A 25570-nucleotide genomic window follows, 5' to 3' on the forward strand; every position below is an offset into this window, starting at 1 on the left:
GATAAAGGGCAGGTTAGTAGGAGAGATATATTTGCACCAGGGTAAGAGGGAGGTTCACTAATACTAGGAAGTGTGATACTGCTAATCCTTTTAACTTCCTCTCTGGGCTTTGTTGCCAGCCCCCTGCTGGGGCTGATTATTCAGGTTTAGCTCTGTCTTCCCAGGCATCCATTTTGAGCAGAGTTGCCTCTTTCCCCCGTTTACAGGAATCTGAGCTGCAAAAGGCAGCTAGTGTTTCTTCAAGGTGGTAGGCAGCATTTTACTGTTAAAATGTTATAATTTAACCCAAGGTACAGAATATGTGATAACCAAGCATATGAATATACTTAGGAGGATGTATTGCTCACTAGTATGGGAGTATTGTATCTGAGATATATTATTACTTATCTTTGAGAACAGTGGAAGGATCCCTTCTATAGAAAAGCTCAGGAGTACATAAAGGCACCCTTGTTTCTTGGAGTTAGTGAAGCTATGAAATGCGTGAACTTTACCCCTTGCCTCTACAAAAGGTCTGCCAATTCTGTGAATTTAAAATCCATGGGAAATTTTTGTTGCCCACGGCTGCTGGGTTTCAATGGCTAAAACTCTTTCTGAAGTTATGCTCAAATGATATATTCTTTTTAGCCTCCAAATGATACCTCATGCTTTTCCTGCATTCATAAAGCTGAAAAGAAAGGCTAACAAGTGTTCTCTGTTCAGGCAACTGTCACATATAATCTTCTCTGTTTGACTGTTTGAATGTAGTGATTTAATGCCAATAATTTAAAACAAACAAACAACTAAAATGTGTTGAACAGTTTGGTATTTTAAGAAATGGGACTGTTTTAAAAATATGTTATGATCCGTGAAGGAACAGCACATACTAATGAAATGGGGCTAAGGCACAAGAAAACTGGAAATGTTTCTTGTGTAATGAGCCATGCATGGTAAAGATTGTATGGAATGGTTGGCAGCAAAGGGCTATCTACAATGATATAGTCATTTTATGTTCCATTAAGGTCCTGTTATTTTAGTATTTAAACAAAAATATGCTGCAGGAAAATAAGGAGCCTGTTGTATAACACTGGCAAGGAAGAAAATCAAACTTCAAAGTGTTGGGCTATCATTTAGAAGAACTATATCCATCAAATTCTGACTTTTTAGCTGAGTACTTTGAGATGAAAGGAGAGGAAACTGATTCAGGAAGGAAATTGTGGCATACAGAGTGCTGCATATGTTGAGACACTCTGGGGACAGATGCAAACAGAACTTTTCTGGCTCTGTGACCAACTTAATATTTTGCTTATGCAAGATAATGGGCAGAGAGAACAGCCTGTGTTTTCAAGAGCCACTGACAGTGTATTAAATGGATGTTACTGTTTTACTTTTTTCTTTTTAAAGAGTTCTGGGCACTTCTCTGAAAAAACCGGACTTATAAGAAATGTATGTTTTTGTATGCATTTCTGAAAACATGAGGTGTTGTATGCCCTCACAGCAGTAAAAATTGGGAAAAATGAAGCCTTGAGTTTTCTCAGCTGTGTTATATACCAGTATCATAAGCAAACTAATTCCAAGATCTGTTCAAGCTCTGCATCAGAATATTTGTCGGATAGGTCTCTGAACCCATATTTTCTTCAAGGTCTCTGAATCCGTATTTCCTTCAATAAGGAGGACAGTGACTTGTGTCAGACAATTTGTGCACTGTTTCAGCACGGGTAGTCCAACCTTATTGCCAAGATTGATTGTTGCACACATTCCTAATTTTGTATACATCTGGCAAAACTCACTAGAGGTCTCATGTCCAGATTTCAGTCTGCAGTGGTATTTCCAGCCCAAATGACACACAAGTACTTTGAAAGAGGTTGGTGGAGAGATGGTTGGTGCACTGTAAAACACTGAAGTGGCAAAATTGTGGTCATTGACATTGTGTTGTAGTGGTCACTGGCAGTGCAGGTGCTCCAGTAATCTTATCTTTATCTCATAAGGAAATTCAGCTTTTAACCTGGTGAAGGTAGATGTGTGAACTCCAACCCTCAGCGAGGAGGTAGTTTTCCTGGCTCATGACATTGGGTTGCTTTTGCAGGCATGGCTTTTGCACAGGAAGATTTAAGCTCTTGTAGCAGCACAGAAACTGGAATGACTCACAGTCTAGGAAGCACTTTGAAACATCTATTTTATGTCAAATGTAACACAATAGTAACTTTTAAATCATTCTTCTATAGCCTGTTTCTGACTTGCGTGCTTGCAAGGGTGATGTGAAGAAGCCTTCTGGTGGTTCATGGCATTGTTACAGATGTGATGGGGAGAGGTGAATATGAACTTGATTTGTTCTCTCTGAGCACTCTGCCAATCAGTTCACACACCAGTTATCCTGGAAAAGTCAGCCTGCTCCAGATGCTGTGTGCCATCACACAATTCCTTTCTGCTCCCTGAGAACCTGTAAAGGACAGATGGATGATTAAAGGGAGGTATGACAAATAAAATGAAATCTTCCTGTGTCTAAACTAGATCTTTTAGTTTAAAAATAAGCTACATAATTTTTAGTATTTCCTTTTCTCAAACGAATCAGTGTCTCCTTCTGAAATATATAGGTCGAAAGCAAGACTTGTAGCCCTTTGGCCCTGATTCTGTCAGGCGTGTAATCATAGGATAAACACATATATGGGAGACTGCTTTAAAAGAGTGAACATTTAAAAAAAATGTTTAGTCCTGAGAACAAGCATTACTCAATGTACTTGAGATCTTTTCCAAACAAGCAATCCATTGCCAAAACTCTGGGAACTGGTGTACTTCATCTGGTACAATAGGGTGATATTTATCTTCAGACTAGACAGAACAAATCTTCTTTTTAAGCCCTTGTGGCCCTTTAAGTACTGGTATGACTCAAAGTAAAGAAAGATATTTATTTGAGAATTTCAAGTGGATGTTGAAGTATTAAGCTCTGAGTGCTTTATATTCTCCTATCTCTGCTATATATTATTTTGAGCTCTGTCTTTGCATCTGAAATACGATGGATATGGGTGTAGGATATCCATGTTCCCTATGCAACATGAAGGTATGTAGAATAGGTTTTTTGTACAACTGTTTTGGGGGAGGAATGTCACGCAAATGCTGCTGAATAGTTAACACCACTCACTGACTGAGTGACTCATACGTCTTATGTCTAATTTTCACCGCTCAGGCCATGAGCAGTTGAATTCCACTGACATATGCATGATTAATTCTGTTCGTATTGTCAGATGCTTTTCTCTGTTACTTTGGTATAAAAATTGGATAACATAACATAATTTACTTTGTAATCTAGAAGTGAAAGTCCTGCTTAGGTCAGTCATCTGAATTTGCAGTTTTTCATGATATAGCTGAGTAATTTTTTGTTTGTTGTTTTGTTGTTGTTTTTGCTTATTCCTTGTGTGTACGTGTGTTATTGATACTTCCCTAAAAGTAGAAGAAGTAGTATCTAAAGGCAGGCTGACAGTCCCCTGTAGTTATGTTAGTTTATAATTATAAACCATTGTGACCGTATCTTGATCCCATACAAGGGGTCCACCTAAAGACAATTACAGAGCTGAGGTGATGGGATGATAGTAAAGCATTCAGACAAGGACACTGTGTCACAAAACCACAGTTTAGTTCAGTTTCCAGGAAGCGCTAATTCTTGCATTTCACAATCCCAAGCACAAATACAATGTAAAACTATAGATCTTGGTAGTAAATATTTTCCATTTGAATAGTAGCGGTTCAGTATTTCAAAATAATTTATGATACAATATGGTAAAGAGAGCAGTATTTTTCTGCTCTGTTCAAAGTACCCCATGCTGTCTCTGTGTGTATGATAAAATCCTGGCATGAAAGCACATTAAAATGAAGTATTCACTCATTCTTCCTCAAAGTTCAGAATCTTTTGCTCCTGTGAAACTTAGGTGATGCTGGATATTTAGTTTACAGTCTTCCATTCACATTTGAAAAGCTTAGGTTATAATCTGATTTAGGTGAGAACTGGAAGAGCTCAGTTATCTCTGTTTAGTTCTTTGTTTGTGAAACCACCATCGCACACTTAATGCAGTGCTGAGCATGGTGGCAGCAGGCCCATTTTGAAGGGCTTTGGCACAACTGTAGTAAAAGAGGCAGAAGGTATAAACGTAGCTCATAAATAAATCCAGTTAGTCCTTTCTTATAAACTTTGACAGACTATGGACTGTTTTGCATTATGAATGGCAAAGCTTTTGGTACTGCTGGAAAAGAAAAATTCAGTAGGAAGAATGGCATTAAGTCTTAAGTGATTTGTGCTGGTTTGTTTAAGGTGTCAATATAGCAGAATGTGGCAAGATGGTCAGGTGACTGCCTAGACACTATGCTGGGTAGGGAGGATGCCAAATCTGATCACTGTTATCTCTCCTGACCCATCCTGCAGTTATTACAAGGTTGATAGATTGGTTTTTAGACACTGTAAGTTAATTGATTAAAATAAGTTGAAGTTTTTGCAAGGTGCAGAATAGACATAGCAGAAGACAAAGTTTTGGAGTTCAGCAATTCAGAGGGCTGATGTGTATTAAAGCTACTTCTTGAATGGACCAAAGCTAAATCCTTTTGCTGCCAGTCAGTGATTAAAAATCACCCATCCAGGGAACTGTTTCTGGGTGTGAATGGGCCAGGTTCTGAGGATGCACTTAAAGGGAGGTTTATATATTTTTATCCATTTACTGCTAAATGCCTTAATAGTAGTTGAGGATAAAATGTGTCTGTGTTCTAATTAACTAAAACAAACAAAGATATGCTTTGGAAAATGCTAAATCTTTTTTCAGCATTAAACGTTTAAGGAAGTGATGGCTGTGCTGCTGCATTTTGAATTCACTTGACCCTGTCAAAATATTTCATTTCTCGGGCTTTCTGCATATCTCATCTATGCTAACAGAAGTAAAAAGTGTTGGTTTCTGGTCTGTTCCAGAAAATACCTTGTCAAGTGGCTTGCATACTCGGGTCCTTGAACAGAGAGTTACCATAACTTATTGCTAATGGTTTTAGTCCAGTAGATTTACTTCAGGCTAGCTGAAACACATGGAGTCCTTAAGGAGCATACATTTTTAATAGAAGAAAGCAGCATGCTGTAAATTACTTTGTTCTGTCCCTTGGATGCATTTCCTGTGAAAGAAGGGAGAAGAATTAGTAGCTTGTCAAATATAAAGACTACTAAGATGGTAACAAAGAAGATCACACAGAATATGGTATGGAATTAATTTTAGGAGTACAGGTGACAAAAAATGAGCTCTATGAGTTTGGTTTCTCTCTGATTCATTTCTTTTTCTTTCTTCTACGTCCCTTTTGTAATTGGCTTCCTCTGAGTTAACCATGGAAGATGGCTACCTACAGAGGAATATCCATACTATGTGTTTTACATATCTATCTCTAAAGGAAAACTACTCCCATCCTGTGGTGTCTGTTTCACTCATTTTTTTCTGGACAAAACCTAAGAAGATGGCTAAAATTTGATTTCTAGCTTTTTATTGTCTGAAATTGAAGTATCATTCTCTTTCATATATCAAGGAATTTACCTATCAGTTCATTAATAATAAAGAAAGCCTAACTAAAGCAATGTAACTCTTTTCCCTATCCCTTTTTGCACATTCTCAGACCTGTTTTTAACAACACATTTGCAATGCTACAGGGAAACAAAGTTGTTTTTTCCTAGCTGAGGGTGGGAGAATAAGCTGCGAGAAATCGTTAGATGGAGTGAATGGATCATAGCATGGATTTATGTTTCAACTGTGACTTTGCAGGCTGGTTATGGTCGCACCGTTGTGGATATACATGTTTTTGTTGACGAGGCAGTTGGAAGAAGTAGGAAGTACTGCAACAGATTGTGTTAAGAGCTTTGCTCCTGCATTTCAGTCTCATGGGATAAAACAACTTTATTTTTTTCCAGCACACTGCAGCTACTTCTTCTCTCAACCTGTTTGGGTAATGTACAGCCATAGAATATCCCAAATTGGACGGAACCTGTGGGGATCACTGAGTCCAGCTCCATGGATACATGTTCACTATGTCTTGGGGCTGAAATGGAGAGTGATTGTGTTCTGGTAGGGGATGTTTTCAGCTAGGACAAACGCAAGTAGAAAACAGTGTTAGGTTGATCCAGCAAAAAACAAAGGTAGTGAGAAGATATGATGTTGTTTTATCCATCTGCATGGTTTCAAGAGCATGCTTGTCTGTGGGGGTCACCAGCTGCCAGCCAGGTTGGTTGCCTGGAGAAGACGTTCCTGTTGGCTAGCTGCTCTTTAATAAGTATTCTCTGAATAGCATTCAAGCTGTTGAGCAGATTAGTTTTGTCTGCTGTGAAAAAAATGGAATTCCTCCCTTTTTGTTACACACAAGTCATCATGACCTTCAGTTTAAAACAGACTCATTGAAATCAGTGCAGAATAACTCAAAGGTGGGCTGTCAGGCAGGTTGTCAGATGGTCTTGTCTGTCTGTCTTTCTTTCTGGTTGGTTTGTTTGTTTCATGCTGCTGAACCACTTTGGTTGCTTTGCAGATTGTACAAACTACCACCTGCAGCAGCTACTTGGCTCAGCCACTGCTGTGTCTGTGTGGTTCACAAAGACATATTTATATTGCTTGGCATTAATTAGATGGAGACGGTGGGAAAGAACAAAAGAATAAAAGAGAATTTATTGCATTCCTGAGCTGATAACATGGACAAGACTGACAAGCGGAGAGGAAGCTTAGAGAGCACAGGGCCTCTCAGTACTGGAAAATGAAAAATGAGCTACAACAACAAACGCTGCTAGGGAATAGCCCAATATTGTGCTTTCTTTGTACTCCAGTAACTTTATTTTTTCAAGGGGCATCTGCTCTTTCTATTTAACCTAAAGAAAGTTTGGTAGAGTAATTTAATGATAGTCATCACAAATAAAAGTCACCTGGAATAGAAAGCTGAATTTTCAATTAATATTGAAGTGTTATGTATCTTCACAGTGCTGGGCACTATTAGACATTGCATCCACTTATTTGAGAAATTATTGTTCAGGAGATCCAAAGCTTAAAATTGGTAGTGGGTCTTGGTGTGGTGGCATATTATGAAGGCCCAAAGCACAAAAATGCTCTCAGAGGAGAAAACGATGGGAAACGGGTGTGCTGATGTCTGTCCAGCTGCCTGATACCAGCAGTAGAGAGGGTACTCCCAGGCTCAGACAGTGACTGGGTTTGTTCCTACATTTTCCCTTAATTAAATGTTTTATGTGGGCCATAACCTGTCTGTAGCACTGGTGAAGACTGATCATTTTCATAGCTAATATTACTTTTTCCCAAAGAAAAATATGCCTATATTAGAAATCTTTGCTTCAGATAGACTAAAACCAATAGCTGCAATATGTGTCATTCTCAGCTGACCAACTTGTGTTCTCTTTGACATACTAATATCAATCTTGTATGATCTTCAGCTTTTGAAATATAATTGAGTTTGTGATAGCTTCTCTATCTGCAGAAGCTTTAACACTCTTTATTATCTTGAGGAGTGCCATTTCATGCTCCAGATTTGAAAGTTTCATAACAACTTATCCCCAAGGATATTGTTATTGCTTACATAACCAGCTGATTTTATTCTTTTTCCTGAAGTCACTATTAGTCTTTGTTCTTAAGTTTACCTGCTAGACTGCATTATTTAAGTATTTTCTATCTCTCTTGCTTGAGAATAAATGTACTGTTTCCCACTTGGTCTGAGCTGGGTGGTATGCATTTAGTTTCAGTTTATGGTATAACATAGTATGTGACAGTGGCAGGAGTTTCTTTAGATGAAAGGCAGAAATAAACTATATCATATTTATTTCCTTGTCTCTTGGTTGACGTTGATTTTTTTTTTTTTTGGACTAAGATTCCTTTGCATATAGTGCCATGACAGTGATAATGAGACCTACGGGGGTTCTGGGCAGCCTACAACATAGTGATGGGCTCTTCTTTCTGGTCAGTGGGAGCTAATACTTACATGACTCCATAATCTGGAATTTGGCAGTATTTTTTATCTTCTAGATGCAAAGACACTGACAAAAGAATGAAGAGTAAAGCATAAGACACAAGAAAGTTCTCAGACAATTAGAAAGTTTGTAATAAATAGGGGGAGAAAGGGGTTGTTCAGTTACACAAAATTGGTGCTTGCTTAATTTCTTGCAAACTGCTAGTACATAAAGAGGTAATGTGATTGATGGGATTAATTAGAGCTCTATGTTTAACACTAGCTATAACGACCTCATTAATTAAAACCCAAACTTCTAAAGATGACTCTACTCTGATTCTGATTTATGAATTCTCTCTTTTTTGTTTCTGAAATAAGGAAAAATCAGGTGAACAGGTCAGTAGTGCATACAAAAATAGTATTCAGTACATTACAGTGATTTATATTTCTTTGGAGAATCAGAAAAGCACAAATCAACACATAAATCATGCATAATCAGCAAGGCCTGACTATGTGGAGATATTTTCTTCAGCAGCCTCAGGAGGCCTAGGTTTAAATTCATCTTATGTGAGGTTGTACAAACCATTCTGTGAACTAGCTGTAGACTGAGTATATGGTTTTTACCATGATTTAAGCAATTTGCATTCCACTGGGTATCCATAATCATCTTCTTTTATAGACTTGCATTTGTAAATAGTTATCTCTCTTCACTTGATAAAGCTTTAGGAGAGTAACAGAAGGTCGTATGTGTTTCCGTACAAATTGAGGGCTTGGATTCTGCATTCTTTAGCAAATGTAAAAGGCAGGTGAGCCACTCAACAGATCCTCTGCTGTGAAGTAAGGATCAGTTCCCTGATGCTTTGCTTTGTTTTGTGTGAGCTAATGTTCTTTATTAAAAGGTAGTTTTCTTTTACTAATAGTTTTCAAGGCTATTCAGCTCGTTTTGCTCACGGTCTTCATTCATTTTTAAATACACTTGGTACAGTGAATAGGAGAATTTCCCTGGAAGACAATAGATACACCCTTGGGATTAAAGACCATTTTATTAGCATATACTTGCTTTGTCTCTAATCCTCTGGGTATTTATCTATGTACTTAGCTTTATTTAGCATTCTCAGGAAATTCACGTATCTGATGCTATCTCTCCGTGTCTGGCAGTGTGATCCCCACTTCTATGTGCGGTGGGAAGGCATCTCCTTTAAAGAAAGCCACAGAACAATGGCCTTAGTTGGAATGAGGACTGAAGTTTCAGCTGCTGTTCACATGCATGCGTGCGAATGAACAAGTCAGAAATCCATCTCATGATTTTGCTGATCATTTGAAACATTATTTTATTAATATGGAAATCACAGATTCTAGTATGCACTGCTAGGTTTGTAATTAAAGTAATAGTTTGGCCACATACAATTTAAGAGAGTTATGCGACTTTGAAAATATTTTGTAGTTGCTCAGGAACACATCAATTTCTGTTAAGACAAAGCATATGATGTAAGAATCATGTATGGTAAAGAGAAATGTAGTTTGACTTAGCTGTGAATGTACAGTGTTTGAGTCATTAAAGATAACATATTGTGGCTTATTATCAAGATTAATTAAGGTATTTCATACCTATTGTTCTTGATAACTTTTCTGCAGTTTTTTTCAGGAATTCTGAGTAAAATGCAATTTTTTTTTAAGGGAATTTAAATTCAAAGCTTGGATTGTTTTCAGCAGCAAGGACATTAGCTTCTCAGCAGAAAATAGAGACAATGTATTGGCCTTGTTTTCACCTGTATAAATCTATTCCTCTTTAAGTCTGATCTGAAAGCACAGTGAAATGAAGGACTGACAAAGTGCAGAGGTTAGGCCTTAGCACTGTGAGATGATAGCAGTCCCCACTAGAGTGATTTGACAGAATGCTTACTGCTTCAGCATAGTTAACTGAGTAGAATGAGAGGCTTTCCTCCGAGAGGCAGCTATGTAGAAAGCACAATGAATAATGTTACACAGAGCAGCGAGTATAAAACAATTAACTTCAAAACCTAATCTAACCACTAACCAAATAGCTTGTTACAGTTACCTGGAATGTTTTCAGAGCATGATAAAGAGCAATATCCAAATTGCACATATCTAGTCTTTTAGACCCAAATCTTCACTGTCTTGAGTTTGAACAGGTGAACAATCCTTTCAGCTGTTCTGCAGGAGAAGACATAAAAATGAACCAGTTCATTTGTGAAGTGGTTTATGCTTTTTTCGTTTTTTTGTTTGTTTTTTCTCCTTTTTCTTGTTTTAGAAGCATACGGTTGCACACTGATAGTCTCTAAATGTTATTTTAACAATTTGGACCATTTGGTATTTTCAGGCACCTGCCTCGATCATTCCTGCTGCGACTTTCAAGGGGGCAGATTACGGTTCAGCGCTGTCTCGTTCATCTAACAATTTGGAACAGAGTAATTAATCTTCACTTTCTCTATCCAAACCCCCACATGCAGCATTAAGTAAATGGCTTCAGTGCTCACAGGGAAATGTTAAAAGCATGTAACAGTAAAATGGGGCGTGAATAGCTTTTTTCCCTCTCCCTGCTTTACCTATCCCCAAGATTACAAGTGGCTGGTGTGTACTGGAAGCGAGGAGAGTTTCTCTTTGTGGTTTACTCTGACATTTAGGATGATAAGGGAAACTGGATATTTCATAATCTGATATGAATCAGGTACTACCCATTGCTCCTCTAGAGAGGCACAAATTGTTTCAGCATCAAGTGCTGGTACTGAAATTAAGGTTTACCTTTCTCCAGAGAGCATTAAGAGTGGGTCATTTGTAGTGTGCATTATTGGGCCGAAGTCAGAGTATATTTAAATATCACTGTAAAATGCAGATGAACCATTAGGGAATACCTATCATTATCTTCAGATTTCTCTTCATGTGACAGAGGAGGGGCTTTTATGGATCAAAGATCAATTAATATTAGACAACCATTTGAAAGAGAATTGGCAATAAGCATTCATATGAAACAATGTAATATTAAGAAGATGTTGAAATTGCATCACGTGAGATGCTCTTGCTGACATGACATTTTTTTACTTTTTCCACAGAACTAGACTATGTTGTGTTGTTTTTGTGTTGTTTTTTTTTAATTTTTTTTAATTATTTTTAATAATAATATATGTCCCTCATACACCGAGAAAATCACAGGGTACAGACACTGAATAAGTGATGGGAGCATCTCTGCTTTCTCCATTTGTTATATTTGGAATGTGCAAGGAAGGGACTAATCAATAATGTAATGAAGGTACTTGCCCAAGTTACGAGAGCCCTGTGGTTCTGATGTAATTTCAGAACAGTGCTGAGGCTGCTCTAAATTTGGCGCTGCTCAACAAACAAGGGAGCTGTAGATGTCTTGTGGATCAGACCCTCTGTACTGACTGGTTATAAAAAGAGAAGAATGCAGATGCATTATCAAAGCACTGATTGTTATTATTTTTCTTCATCAGAAGATCCTGTGATTAGCTGCATAGCATAAGTAATTTATGAGTCTGCTCTCTGGCTTGCCTGTGAGAGTATGATAAGCTGCAGGCATATTAGCATATTTGTTTAAATTGCTAATGTTAGAACAGATCTCTCCTATGATCTCATTATAGTATGCTATGGCATTTGCATTCCATGTACAGTGAATGGATTGATTGGAGTTCAGCTGCTTGGTATCTGGCAGCAGCACCTATCAATCTAAAAATATGTCCCCTGTCCATCAAAATAAGATTAAATACAATTCCACAAATACTTGAGCTTATAAAAATAAAAATAAAAATAAAAATAAAAATAAACACCTTGTTTGTGTTTCTGTACTGCACATGAAATAAGTGGCAGAGAGAATTTTCTCACATAGAATAGAGTGTGGAACATTAAAGACAGAATTTCTGAGGCTGCGTGTTAGGATCTGCAAACCAACAAGTAGAAGTATCAGTTTCTGGATTTCCAAAACCAGAGCAGGACAACCAGATTCAACAATAACAACACTGAGTGCTTATATTTCAGGGAATTACAGTAGTGAAGCTGGAGTAGAGTTTTGTGTCCAAATGAAATTGCTTCTCACAGTTGGTCCTGCTATCATGTTTTCCCAGCATTTTGGATGCTTTGTGGAAATAGGGCCTCTTACAGTCCTGTTGGACACCTGCTCATTTCTGTCCTATCGTCAATCTGTTCCAGTTCCTGCAGTATTGTGTTTCTTGATTGCAAGGAGCATTGTAATCAAAATAATACTGGGTTACTATACAATGTAGCTTATAGGGTGTGCAGAATACGAGGCATGCTACTGAATACCCCCTTAAAGAATAGGACAAATTTATCCCATACAGAGCTGACCCTGTGTTCTGAAGAAACAGAAGCCTGCACAAAAACCAAGATAAATTCTACAGATAGTGTCACCAGAAATCCATTATTAAGAATTCACACATGATGAAACATGATCACGTTACAGTGGTTCAATAAACAATCCTCGTTTATGTATCTGAGACTTAAGTTTTGTTAAGATTAGATACATCAACCTACTTCTCTGATGATACTTGCACACATGTGCATGTGCATTCTCATGTATGTGAAGTGATAAGTGCACTGAAGCCTCATAGACATACTGTTGTGTATAGACAGATCCAGATAAGTTTTGGAAGCTTCTTCCAGTGTTGCCCATTAAAACATACATGATGAACTGAAGAAGTATGCATGCAGAAATCAAGGTAAAAGTATCAGTAGATTCAGCTGTTGGACCTGCTTTGTGTCACTTTTGTGATAGATTGCATTTCACTACAAAAGGCCGTGTGTTTATTGAAACTTTGTTTCAGACTGCGGCTGATTGTCCGCTAGCAAAGGGCATGAAAAGCTTGGACTAACTATAGTATGGAAAAACAGAGCAGCAGGACAGCACCTGCCAATAACACCAGTTTTCACAGTGGTTGATCCTGAATGCACCCGGATGAATGTAAGACAGCATGGCTGGAGGGATGGTCCAAAGAAACTGCGCGATGCTGTTTAATGAAACTCAGGGATAGGATATGAGCTGAGGAATCTAAAATCCATCCAGCTTGGACTTGAGTTATGACCCTTGCTAGGCTGGTTAGAACTTGATTTGACTCTAGATTACCCATGGACGTTTAATATCATTAAAAAAAAAAAAAAAAAAAAAAAGTTGCAATAATCACAGTCCCTCTGCACATCTGTCTTGCTTTCTGCACGCTCGTTTTTCCAGTTATGAGCTGACATTCCACTCGCATGCTAAAAGACACAGCCTGGAGAAACCTTTAAAAAACCTTATGAAGGGTGTGCACATGTGAGGGCTCCAGTCTATTGTTTCAAGTGAATGAAATGAATAGGAAATTAAATAATCACAACAGTTGTTTATTGTTTCAATGAGAACAAAGTGCTCACTCCACGGAAGAAAGACTGAAGGCTGTGGCTTTGCATCCTTGTGCTCAAACCTCTGAGGTATGTTTTGCTTCACTTTACCGTGTTAGCATTGTATGAAAGAAGGCATTGGAACATGAAAAGCGGCGAACACAAGGAAGCAGTTCTTTCCTGCTGTTTCCACTTTGCATGAATTTTTAACACCTTTACTGGAGACCAAACATCTGGTCTGACTTCAGTGGGGGTTCCTCCTGGGCACTTTGATGAAGCATTTGTAGTTTGCTGTTGCAGTTTGCTGCTTGCGTGCAAATTTAGCTAAAAAAAAAAAAACCAACAAACCAACAACAACAAAACACAAGAAGAAGTTAAGCAACTATCATCCTCTGTCATTTCACCTGAAAGTAGGGTGTCCATGGGGTCCTGGGCACTGTACTCCTTCATATCATCTCCATTTTTGGTAAACTCCTGCAGGACTCAGTTTGTTATTAAGTTTTTGAGTAATATTTGGAAAAATCAATAAACGCAGCCTTCTGCAACCCTCATTGTGCATGGGGCAGGTTGGGACAGCCCCAGTCTCCTGTTACCATCTGGGCGCTGCTGCTCCCTCATCACTCAGCACTAGGCTAATTGCTCTTGGGACTGAGCTTGCCCTATGTCTGGCTGTGTGGTGGTGCCATCCCATGGCCTCCCGTCCTCTGGCCTCCAGGCCAAATGCTGGATGCTCGAATAGAGGACCCTGCTTCCTCACCCTCTTTGGGTTGGGTCTAGAAAGAGAAAGCAGGTATTTCAGTGCCGGCCCAGCGAGAAGGGCAGTTGACAGGCTGGCGGAGGTGGTTAGGTGGAGCGGGTTTTCCTGCAATTGTAGGGAAGGCTTTCCTGTTGTGCTCCAGCTGCCGCTGCCTCACAGTGAAGGAGAAAGGCAGCACTGGGATTAAGATTGCTGGGACGGGGGCTGCCACTGGGCTGCCCACACTTCCTGAAGGGTCAACGGTCCATATCTCTGCAGCCATGGCCCAGCCGGGAGGAGGAGGGCGGGATGCAGCGGTGGGTACCTGTGGGGTGGTCAGTGCTGGAGTGTGGGGGCTTGTCATTGCAAGGGACTGGGGAAGCATTTCTGAAGGTGTTCAGTGTTTGTACAGGAAGAGTGGAGCTTTGGTCTATTGCTATGATTAATTTTGTTTTCAGTACTAGAAATGTGGGGGAAAGGGGAGGGAACTGGAAGGGAACTTTTTGGCAGTCTGTATTTATCTCTTGTGTATTCAGACAAGCACTTGTTGTTGTCTTGTTGTCATGAAGCATGAAAAGTTAGAGAGCTGAAGTGAGCATTAGCATCTTCATAGTGTTAACAACATCTGGAACATTATAATTCTTTTTAAAAAGAACAGATGAAGGCTGAGATGTGTGTTTACACAAGAAGAATGGGAAAAAATACAGTAATTCCCTACAGTCTGCTTCACTCCTTGAGCAAAGTCTTTCAAATCCCATTTATTTATTTGCAACTGATGAAGTTATGTAACCTAGAACTTAAGTAGGATGGCCGAGAGACTGTGGTGTTTCTTCAGAGGTTTGGTTTTTTTTTAATACTTTTGGCACTAGTATACTTGCAGGGATGGTCCACAGGTAGAGAATTTCTAATGCCATTTTTCCCAGTTCAATATTTCAAAGTGAGCTGGTTTCTAAGGACAAGATAAGCTGACATTCAGGCCAGCGTTAAACTGGGTACTTAGCAAGCTCCCAGAAAAGAAAGGTTGAGGCTAGAGATGGTGCAAACATATGCTAGTAATACATATTAGGGGTGACTTAGTTGATAACTGACAGGAAGCAGACAATTTATTCAAGGTTTTTTTTTAATAAACTGGTGAGACTTCATATGTTCTTGATGAGTAGGGTCTCAAAGGGATGTAATTAAGTTATTGTTTTCTCCTTCCATGGTGTCTTAAAAGCTAGTAAGCTATTTTCTGAGTGATATTGATAACCTCTAAGTAAGAGGCCTTTCTGGGGTCTTGATACAGTTTTTCAGAAGTGATTGGTTATGTTAGCTGCCTCTTTTTTCTGCCTCAGCGTATACTAAAGGTTGGCTGCAGGATGATTAATCTGAGGTTGTCAAGTAAATTGGTAACTAGTCCAAATATCTATAGTTAGTGGGTCCTTTCCACTGCATGCATCTGTGCAAGTGTATGCATGTTCAATAGCACAGTTAGCCATATCCTGATAGTGGAAAAAAAAGCATTTTCTGTTATTTTTGTAAGGTTATGTGGCAAGGCTTCTCCCAAGATCAGGAGCTCTCTGAGAACAGGAAAAGAGCTGTATGAACCTGTGACTCAGGGCTGGGACTCCAATCAACAGAGATGTTGTATAATGACATCTTAGAATGACGACTTCTCTTAGGAGAGCGAGCTTAAATTTAATAATGGAGCTTCTGGCTTTTGTTCAGTTTTCTGGTTTATATCAAGTGAAGGATAGGTAAATTGGATCACTTTTTCTTATCATTTTGCTAAGATGGATTAGAAACTGGTGTTACTGTGTTTCCTAAATTGCTTCAATTCCCAGAGCACCTCTCTGGTTGGTCATCAGGAGAGTTTAAAAAGAACTAGTGCTATTTACCCTTTTGGTTTCTGAGCTGCAAATTATATTGCTGATACAATGCAACTCTTTGCTGGTCTTAATTTCTTAGCTTGAAGCAATGAAGTTTTGCCATGGCATGTCTATGGAAGACTTGTTTGTCAAGATTATGTGGTTACACTTAATGATTGGTTTGTCTCAGGTCTTTAAATAGCCCTTAAAGGATAACACCTTTAAAGAATGTAAACGCAAAGAGGAAAATATTTGAGATCATCAGGGTTTATTGTGGTATGTTTCTGTTAAGTAACACTTTCTTAAGAAATAAAATACAAGCGGGTGTGCGTCTGGCAAACAATAAAGTGTTTCAGTTTCTTTGTAGCTGACATGACTTAGTTTTCTAGAGGGGTTAAAGAGAATCTTGCCACTTTAGGATTTTGCCATATAAACAAGGAATGAAGACTGACTTTGCATCTCACTGTGAGTGATACATGGTCTTACCAAAAAGGCTGAATTGGGATGCCAAACCCCTGAGTGTCTTAGGGGCAGAACAGTAGGCTTTTCACAGCTCAGCATTTCTTTTCCTTTTCAGTTGATCTCATCATTTTCATTTGTTGACCTGTTGTGTCAGGGTCAGAATATTCAATAATGGACCATTCTGTCCATTTGGGGTGATTTGGATTAATACTGCAAGTCAGTATATACCTGCAAGTTGATTCTGATATCCATGCATCCTTTTGTATCTTTGGAAGTAGAGAATGATAGAAACTGGGTACTCTAGAAAAGAACTTTGCAAGCAAATTTAGCTAAATAAGTAATCACAGAGCTCATAAGAACATTCTTTAGCAAAAGCATAGAAGTAGATTGCCTATCTTCTTCTTAAATCTCAAGAACGCTGAATATGGTTACTTCTTAGATTAATTTATTTTACTCCAAGTTCTCTTTATATTTTGAATGAGTTCTAGGAAGCACAGATCATTTAATCCTAAAGATAATCTAAAATAGTTTATGTGTGGTGCCTCTAAAGATACCTGTCTTTTGCTGTTAACTACCATGGGAGTCGATAAAGACCAGTTCATATGAATACTGTGCTTTGTGGCTAGGATCCAATAGGCAGCAAGAGAGAAGAATAGGTTTCAAATATTTGTACTACTTGTGATTTGCTATGATGTATTTGCAGACTTCTGTTTTGGTTTATAGGGCCAAAGAATGCTCCCCAAATAATTCTGCTAACAGAATGGGAGCTTAGTACTCCTCTGTGGAGCAGCAGAAGCACAGTCACTGTGGTCCAAGTGGCAGTGGTAAGATGGGAAATATCCCCATTTTACCTGAGCAAGTCTGGGGGTCCGATGAGGATCTTCATAATGATTTTTCCTCCCCAAATGGAGCAGTAGTGCTGCAGGTGCCTGTTTTGCTGCTTCTGGGCACAAGAAGCCTGAGCTGAGTGCTTCATGCACCAGTGAGAGAGGTTTCTAACTACCTCTTTCCTCTAAAATAGATTACCTTCAGAGCACAGATATAATTTGTTCCTTATCCTCCACACTCCCACACTTCACAGCTAATTTCCCCTTCTAATTAACTGATTACAATCTTGATTTTTAAATACACCATTGATCTTTGGCAGCTCAGCTTACTGCAAATAGAGCAAGGGAACTCCTTGGTGCTGGGTGGTGAGGTTTTTTCCAGCACTTAGAATCTCTTTGTAGCCTTTGCAAATGTGTAGAGTATACTCTGAGAATGCTTGTTTATTCTTTTAAAAAATAATAATAAAAAAAAGCTTTGGTGGGCTTTTTAATGATCATGTGAGGAGCAGAAAGCAAGGAAGTGAGAGGCCAGCAGTGCACCATGTAATGTGATAAGTATTGCTTTATAAGCACAGGGAGCTTTTAGATAGCCAAAGGAGCACCATATGCCCTCAGCTTGCTAGTAGTTTAAATTCAGATTTCTGTCTGGCAAGTGAGGTCATGGCTTCCTAACTGTTACAGTTCCTGGGGCTTTGTTTGCTACTATTTATTTTAAAGACTGTGTTTGATAAGAAAACTGACTTTCAGCTTCTTCCACTGGAATTATATTCTGCATTTTTATCTAAATGGAGATGATGATTATGAGTTGAAATAGTATTAACGATCCTCCCTTTACTGCAGGAAAGAATTCATAGGACAACTTGCTGGAAAGAGAATGATATGCTTTCTTGAAGCCACACTAAAACCTTCACTAAAAAAATGCAGTAGCTTAAGGGCCCCAGTGCTTCCCAGGCTTTACTAAACATATCAGTGTGTGTGAATATATATGTCTAGGAGGAAAATACTGAACTATTTCTGGCTATTTCTGTAGTTGTATTGTCTGCTATAAAGAGTACCATGTCACCTAAGGCACTTCAGAAGTGAAATTCCTAGAACTGAGAGATTTCCGGCTTTGTTGTGCCACCAAAGCCATATGAAGACTGGTGGGGCTTGGTGTGAGACCACTTCCTTAATATTTCTTGTTGTATTGCTGTGATATACCCCAGAATAAATGCCAGTTTCTTAATTGAGAAGTGTGAATTTTGTTGGAGAAGGGGTTTTTGAAACAGATCTTCAGGCATAAGTTTGTTAGGAAGACGCTGCTAATGTTTGTAGACCTAATGCTGACCTTCATGTGCTAAGGATTAAACAATCCTTTGCTTTCATTACACTCAAGCATTTTGAGGAAGTATTAAATCTTGTACTTAGAGTATGCAAAGCTACAGAACTTGCAAGACTACAAAAAATAAAGGTTGAAAAGCATTCCAAATGTGCATTAGTATAGATTTATGCGTGTGTTTAATATTGCATCCAGTATAGCATTGTATATAATATCAAATCAGCAATTTATTGATTACTTTGGAATTTAAGAGCTATGATCTTTGCATGGTTTTTTCTTTCTTTTTTCTTACCTATTAGGTTTTGAGGCTCAGTTATTGTTTTAGCTCCTGTGAGGAGGAATACATGATATTGTGCCAAAATTCTGTTACATGTTCATCTCACTGAAGAACATACAGGATTTGGCTTTTTGAAAATATATTCTGTTACTAACATATGGTTCAAGTGGAGAAAGATGTTATCAAGGCTTTGCATCACTGCAAGTAATATGGCAGATGTTCTTTTGCTGCATTAATATCCTTTAGGTGTTGCAAACAACTATCTCAAAATTGTAGAAATACTGTATGTTACTTTCTTGTAGACAAGACAACTAATCATTCTTTTGTCAGGGAAAATGTATGGCTAGTATAAACTATTCAGTTTCTGTATGTGCTTTTGCATAATAGGCTGTTGAACAGGTACTGCCCTTTGAATATTTATTAATTTGCACTGCTCAGGTAAAAATAACAACAAAAAAAAATCAGTAGACAAACAAGTATTTCCATGCTTGAGGTCATGTGAAACTTGCTTTGTTTAATATTATGGAGGTTTCCATTAAACATTTTTTAAAAAATATATCTGAGTTTTGATTATTAGTTCCCTGTGCAATACTTAAACAAATTACAATACTTAGATGATTATCTCACTAGCTGTGGTGCTGCAAATTGATAGCATCACAAGTTACTCATCAGCTCCAACATCCCTGGTGCCAAAGGTAGAACATCTAATGGACTTGGGACAAACCACACTCTATGAAACATTCCATTGGTTTAATCACATTTGAAATATTTATTGAATGTGATGTAAGGCAATCAGATTCATTTGTTCAAAGGAACAGTTGTTCCCAAGGCAATTTTGTCTGTATCCTGGAGAGGGATAGAAAATGGCAAAAGAAGAGCATTTTCTTCCTTTTTGTTTTACAGCTAACAGAAGAAATTGCAAGTGGTTTTTATTGCCCATGCCAAATTTTATGACAAGAACATAAATTTTGAATTTTCCTTTTATAGTGCACTTAACAGAAAAATACTGCTGCTTTGAAAACTGCAGCTGTGTATTATGATAGTAGACTGCTTAAGCACTTGCCATAGTTCATTCAGGAAAAGTATGTGTGTTCACTGTAAATCTTCTTTTACTATACACCTAGGATACGTAGGCACATGCATGCATACATGAATAGTCCATTTTATTACCTTTCATACCTAGTTTTTTATATTTCATGTGAAATTTCTTTTCATATCCATCTTGTGGCAACTTGATATTTTGTTTTCTAACCGAAAAAATTGGCATTTTCTAGAAAAACATTTAATCCACAAGTGCTTCATTTTTAGTTTAGTCTGCAGACTTGAGTACATTTATGAACATTCCCATATATGAGTTTGGAGGATCCGGGCCAGAATAGCCTTATTGTAGTAATCATATAGTGGTAGCCTCAAGTCAGCAGATTGCTAGGAAAAAGAAAATGCTTTTTGAACCTACTTGAGTGTATTTTGGTGATCATTCACCAAAACATAACAAACTGGCTTGTCAGTGAGGTGGCACATCAAGGAGTTGTGGAATGTGGTACATATCCAGCTCTTTTGCATAGAACTATTGGTTACTAAGATTATTAAAATCTGCTGAGAATCATAGAATCATAGAATGGCTTGGGTTGGAAGGGACCTCAAAGATCATCAAGCCCAACCCCCCCTGCCATAGGCAGGGCCACCAACCTCCATATCTAATATTAGACCAGGCTGCCCAGGGTCCCATCCAGCCTGTCTATGAACACCTCCAGGGGTGGGGCATCCACAACCTTTCTGGGCAGGCTGTTCCAGCACCTCACCACTCTGATAGTAAAGAACATCCATCCCCATGGCATCCAACCTAAATCTTCACTCCTTTAACATACAATTGTTTCCCCTTTCCATGTCACTGAGGCCACTACAATTTAAGGTGCACCAAAATATTCTTAATTCCTGCTGTGAACTCCTCATGAGGAGCTGGGGTGGAAACTGAAGCTTCTTAGGAAGCTTCTCTCATTCCTAGTAGATTCTCTTCTTGCTTTCCATGAAGGTTGTAAGGAGCTTAGAAGATTCTGTAGCTGGATGAGCTGCACACTGTACTTTAGACATCAGCTTAAAAGCAAAGGCAGCGTTGCAGTGAGTTAGAGAGCAGACACTGGATTACCCAGAAAATACAGCCCCTCTTTCGTGCCTCTTGAAGTCTTCATTGCTCTCTCCCAGTTGCGGTGTTTTTTGACATACCAGCAGCTGCAAAAGGAAACAGGGAAATGTCTTTGTTTGGTTCTGTCAGCATGCTCAGCTTTGATTACCATGGAAGACAGGCTTTTATGGGTTTCTATTCCAAGAATTTTACAGACTGAGATCAGATTTTGACACCATTGCTAGTCAGGAGTAAGTGGCTGTTGCATCAGGTCAGATAGATCAGAATGGTTTATCAGTTAGGATGGTGGTGTTTAGACAGAGCCATGACAGTGATTCAAACACTTTTCCATGAGTCAGTGATGCAAATATTTTTCTGCTGGTTTAGTCTTTTCAACTGTCTTTTAGATGAGTAACATAGAAAAGCCTTTGGTTATTCTTTTATTTAAAACAATGTGCTCTGAGAGGGAGACAAAATGAATGAAACCTTTTGGCACATGAGAGAGCAGGAGGAATTTTGTACAGAATGGAGAGCACAGAAGAAAGCCCCATATCCGGAACATGGTCCTAAGAAGCAAACCAGAAAGGTCGGCAGGTTTTCACTAGGCTGCCAAGAGATGAGCAATGATTAGGTGCCTTGCCTCCTTAAAACTTTGTCTGCTGCCAGCCCCAAATCCCCTTCTCCCATTTCCAGTGCAGCTTTCAGCCCGCAGGATAAGCGGATGATGAGGTATACAGTTGTGGTGTGGAAGGGATTCAAACAATGTGAATGAGATTCTTATCTTCTGGGACTTGTGTGATACAGAGAGTGAAGAGGAGGGAAGACAAACTGTTCTTCATTTGCAGAAAATGCTTTAATCTTTTGCTATGCTGTGTGGCTATGGCAGAGGAGAAAGCAGGGAAGCTGTCTTCCTGCTTAGATCAAATTGCCAGGCCTTTAATTTTGACCAGATGCACCATGCAATTATGGCATCTGATGGGTAGTTATAAATGAATTAGTCTTTGACAAACTGAACTTCATTTCAAGTAATATCGGCATCACAGAAGACTCAGGAAACTGAATTCTATGACAGGGTCAGTGCCTTTCCCTAAGCACTCAAATTTCTTGGCAGAATAAAAGGAGGCCTGAGTGCAAAGAGACAGAGTATTCTAATTTCTAAGCACATTCTGGAATGGACGCCTTGCTGCTCTTCCCACAAGTAAGCAGTGCAGGATGCTGACGGGCACTCTGAACCTTGCCTCTGTGCCTGCCAAAATCTCCCTTTTTATTGTGGTTCCTATTGGCGTTATAGGTAGTATTCCTGCCACCACGCCCCATGCTCTAATTGCCATGAAGTACAGGAGGTTCAAGCACGCTTGGTTCCCAAGGCTGCTAATGAGCCCCAGCTCTCCTCGCCCTTAATGAACCAAGACTTGTCTGGGGGGATTCTTGTCTGCCCCTCTTTCTTCCTGGTCAGGGAAGGAGGCGAGAGTTCACACAGCAGAACAATGACTTTACAGTGCGGGGGCCGTGCAGCTGTGCCATCTGAAGCTGTGCTTGGTTATGAGCAACAAAGCTTAAATAGATTGTACTGTGAGGAGGTATGGCTCCGTGAGTGTGAAGCGTAGCTCTTGCTTCTGCCTCACTGAGCTGTCCGCTCGTAGCAGCGATGGGGCCCTGATGGGAGCTTCTGCAGGGAGAGCTGCGTGGGGCGACGCTTTTGCATTCTCTCTGTGTTGCTGAAAGCAGAATTGGGAGCAAAATGAAGTTTTAGAGGATCTCTGAGAGGGCTGCGCTGCTGCCTCCTCTAGAAAATCTCATCAAAAGTCACCGATTCCTAATCCACCTCAGATGGTTAATAAGGCCACTAGAGCAAGCGTAGTTCAGGAGTTTCAGCCATGGAAAGTATTTACACAACAAAGCATGCACACAGACAAACCAAATCTCACTTTTCACTGTCTTTCTCACTGCAGCCTCTTTTCAGGGGTTTGAATTACCAGGAATTTGGGCTCAATTATTTTTTGTGCTTCATCTTTCTCGGAGTATTTCAATTAGGGCACTGCAATCCTCTGGCTATATTTCTCTCACTGCAAATACATGTGCCAAATTTACACATATAGGGTACATACGTTCCTATACGTACGGTACAAATTATCTTCAAATACATAGGAGCAGCATATTAATATAGTACGATGAATACATCCATGAAAAACAGAAAAATATCACAGGCTTTCCTTGATACACTGTTCCCTGTGTATATTGGTGTAAATATTTACACAGGTGAACACAGATGTGTAACCTAGGTGCCATGCTATAACAATTACTTGGCTTTTCAACCTGAGAAAAGAACTGTGTGAATTAAGATAGCAATAAGAGATGTAAGGTTACCGGCTGTTATACTCTGGGCTAACTCTTGCACAACGCTTCACAAAGGTGAAGTTGTTTAAAGTTTTACTATTGGATTAGCAAAGCCAAAAGCAGCATCTGCGAAAGAAATCTGATTTTGCTGTAGTAGGCTGTTTGAAAATCATTTTTTTTTGTTGCTTTAATCATTCTGGTTTTTTAGCAGTGCAGAGAAACATCTGCTGCTTTCCTCAGTCGCATGAGCGAGAAAGAGAAAGCGAAAGAATAAGGAGCTTTTGCTTTGTATTCCTAAGCGAACAGAGAGAATAGGAAAAAAAAAAAGCCATCTAGTTTTAAATACCTGACGTGTGCATGTTCAGGTTCAGAACTTTTGCTCGCTCTCCTGCCCTGTTGGTGGACCGATAGCACTGGGAGCTGCGGCGAAGCTGACAACCCCCCATGGCTGACCCCTCGTGTTGTTGCTCGCCTAATCGAATTTTGCATGTGTTTCCAGATAGCTGATCAGCTTCCCTGGATTTCGCTGACGCCACAGGAAAGCTTTGCCTGAAGATGGAAACACTGGAGTCGGAACTGACCTGCCCTATCTGTCTGGAGCTGTTTGAGGACCCACTGCTGCTGCCCTGCGCTCACAGTCTGTGCTTCAACTGCGCGCACCGCATCCTGGTCTCCCACTGCGCCTCCAACGAGCCGGTGGAGTCTATCACCGCCTTCCAGTGCCCCACCTGCCGCTATGTCATCACCCTCAGCCAGCGCGGTCTAGAGGGGCTCAAGCGCAACGTCACCCTGCAGAACATCATCGACCGCTTTCAGAAAGCCTCGGTGAGTGGGCCCAACTCCCCCAGCGAGACCCGTCGGGAGCGGGCATTTGACAGCAACAGCATGTCCTCCTGCGAGAAGGTCCTCTGCCAATTTTGCGACCAGGACCCTGCCCAGGAGGCAGTGAAGACATGCGTGACCTGCGAGGTCTCGTACTGCGAGGAGTGCCTGAAAGCCACGCACCCCAACAAGAAGCCTTTCACTGGCCACCGGCTGATCGAGCCCATCCCGGACTCTCACATTAGGGGATTAATGTGCTTGGAGCATGAAGACGAGAAGGTGAACATGTACTGCGTGACGGACGACCAGCTGATCTGCGCCCTGTGCAAGCTGGTCGGGCGGCATCGGGACCATCAGGTGGCAGCTCTAAGCGAGCGCTACGACAAGCTGAAGGTGAGTGCTGCCCTCACACCCCATATTGAGTGTTGAGGAGGGAAGGTGTCCTGCTACTGAGTGTTACATTTCCTTGTTTGGGCATGGTAAAGGCAGGTGTGTGGTCTGTCATCAGATGAGATGCATGTACAGACTGCTTTCTGCTCATCAAAAAGGGGTCAGATTTTCCCTTGAAGAAAGATTCCTCGGTTGCGCTTTGATTTTTCTGCTGTATGCAGTGTACACTATTGCTAGCACAATAAGCTAGTATTAGCTTATCTGTGTGCATCCGTCCACATCTTCCCTCTTGGCAGCTGGCAGGGTTTTATGTTGGCTACACATACACAGGCCCTGATGGAAGTGTCAGGTGTTCTTTGCATATATTCTGCTGTTGTTTATTTTTTATCGAGCTGCTTTTATCACAGAAAACCCTTTTCATCACTGCTAATAGGAAATGCATTTATACCTGCTGATTGCAGGGGCTGCAGCTGCCTTGTCAGCTAGGGAAACCAAATGCCATCCCCAGTCCTCCTGTGCTGCCCTGAAGGAAACTAAACCAAAAAACTCCTTCAGGTCCTTGTGGCATTCCACAGTTCACCCCTCCCACCTGGCACCCACCTGGCCCATGTGGGATGTCCTCACTGGGTGAAACCAGCAGGCCACGATGCAGACCTGCTCAGGTTGCTCTGCAGGCTTCCACTGAGGCCCATCAAGTGGCCTTGGACCCAACACATTGATTTAGGTGCTGCAGCAGAGAGGAATTAATGAGATTCCCTCAGGCTAGTCTGTATGTACTTGTCTGCATGCGTTTTGGGGGGATTCCTTGGTTATGTTGAGAAGACACAAGTGTGGAGTGCGAAGATAACCATAATAAGTTTTGAAGATGTGAGAAGAAACTGAATTAAAAGATCTAACTAACTGGAAATGTATTCTTAAATAACTTGAAGATAAAAATATGAGGCTGCATGCATAGGTGATAACTTTGTGTGAGTGCAGGTAAATTCTGTATGCCATATGGTTTTTGTGCCTCTATGCATGTGCAGATATGCAATTCATGCCCCACGATTATATGAATATAATGAAAGATAGTTCTTTACTTGGACCTGATAGCTTCTTTCCATTCCTTAATGAGTTTTTTTAATCTTAAAGAGAAGTTGTTATTT

At 39.9% G+C, this 25570-nt stretch overlaps 1 protein-coding gene and 1 long non-coding RNA gene across 14 annotated transcripts in view; one reads left to right on the forward strand and one right to left on the reverse strand.

The window, feature by feature from the left end:
• The window catches only part of MID1 (midline 1), a 225851-nt gene that overhangs the window by 113843 nt on the left and 86438 nt on the right, over window positions 1-25570 (forward strand). For 11 of the 13 annotated variants that reach the window (XM_015887013.3, XM_085531964.1, XM_085531972.1 and 8 more), the window contains exon 2: window positions 23713-24428. In XM_015887013.3, the coding sequence (XP_015742499.1) occupies window positions 23769-24428 (660 nt within the window). In that variant the 5' untranslated portion in view covers window positions 23713-23768. Of the gene's footprint in view, window positions 1-14191; window positions 14341-23712; window positions 24429-25570 lie in introns of those variants that run through there. The other 2 variants (XM_085531989.1, XM_015887005.3) reach the window with 2 other exon arrangements.
• Window positions 19500-23713, reverse strand: LOC146762656 (uncharacterized). The gene is made up of 2 exons (XR_014940667.1): window positions 23560-23713; window positions 19500-20983 (listed from the first exon to the last, which is right to left on the reverse strand). It is a non-coding gene; the product is annotated as an uncharacterized LOC146762656 (long non-coding RNA).

Source organism: Coturnix japonica, chromosome 1 (genome assembly GCF_054131305.1).
Source record: "Coturnix japonica strain WE chromosome 1, WE-NBRP24, whole genome shotgun sequence".
In the NCBI taxonomy this organism is placed as follows: Eukaryota; Metazoa; Chordata; class Aves; order Galliformes; family Phasianidae; genus Coturnix; species Coturnix japonica.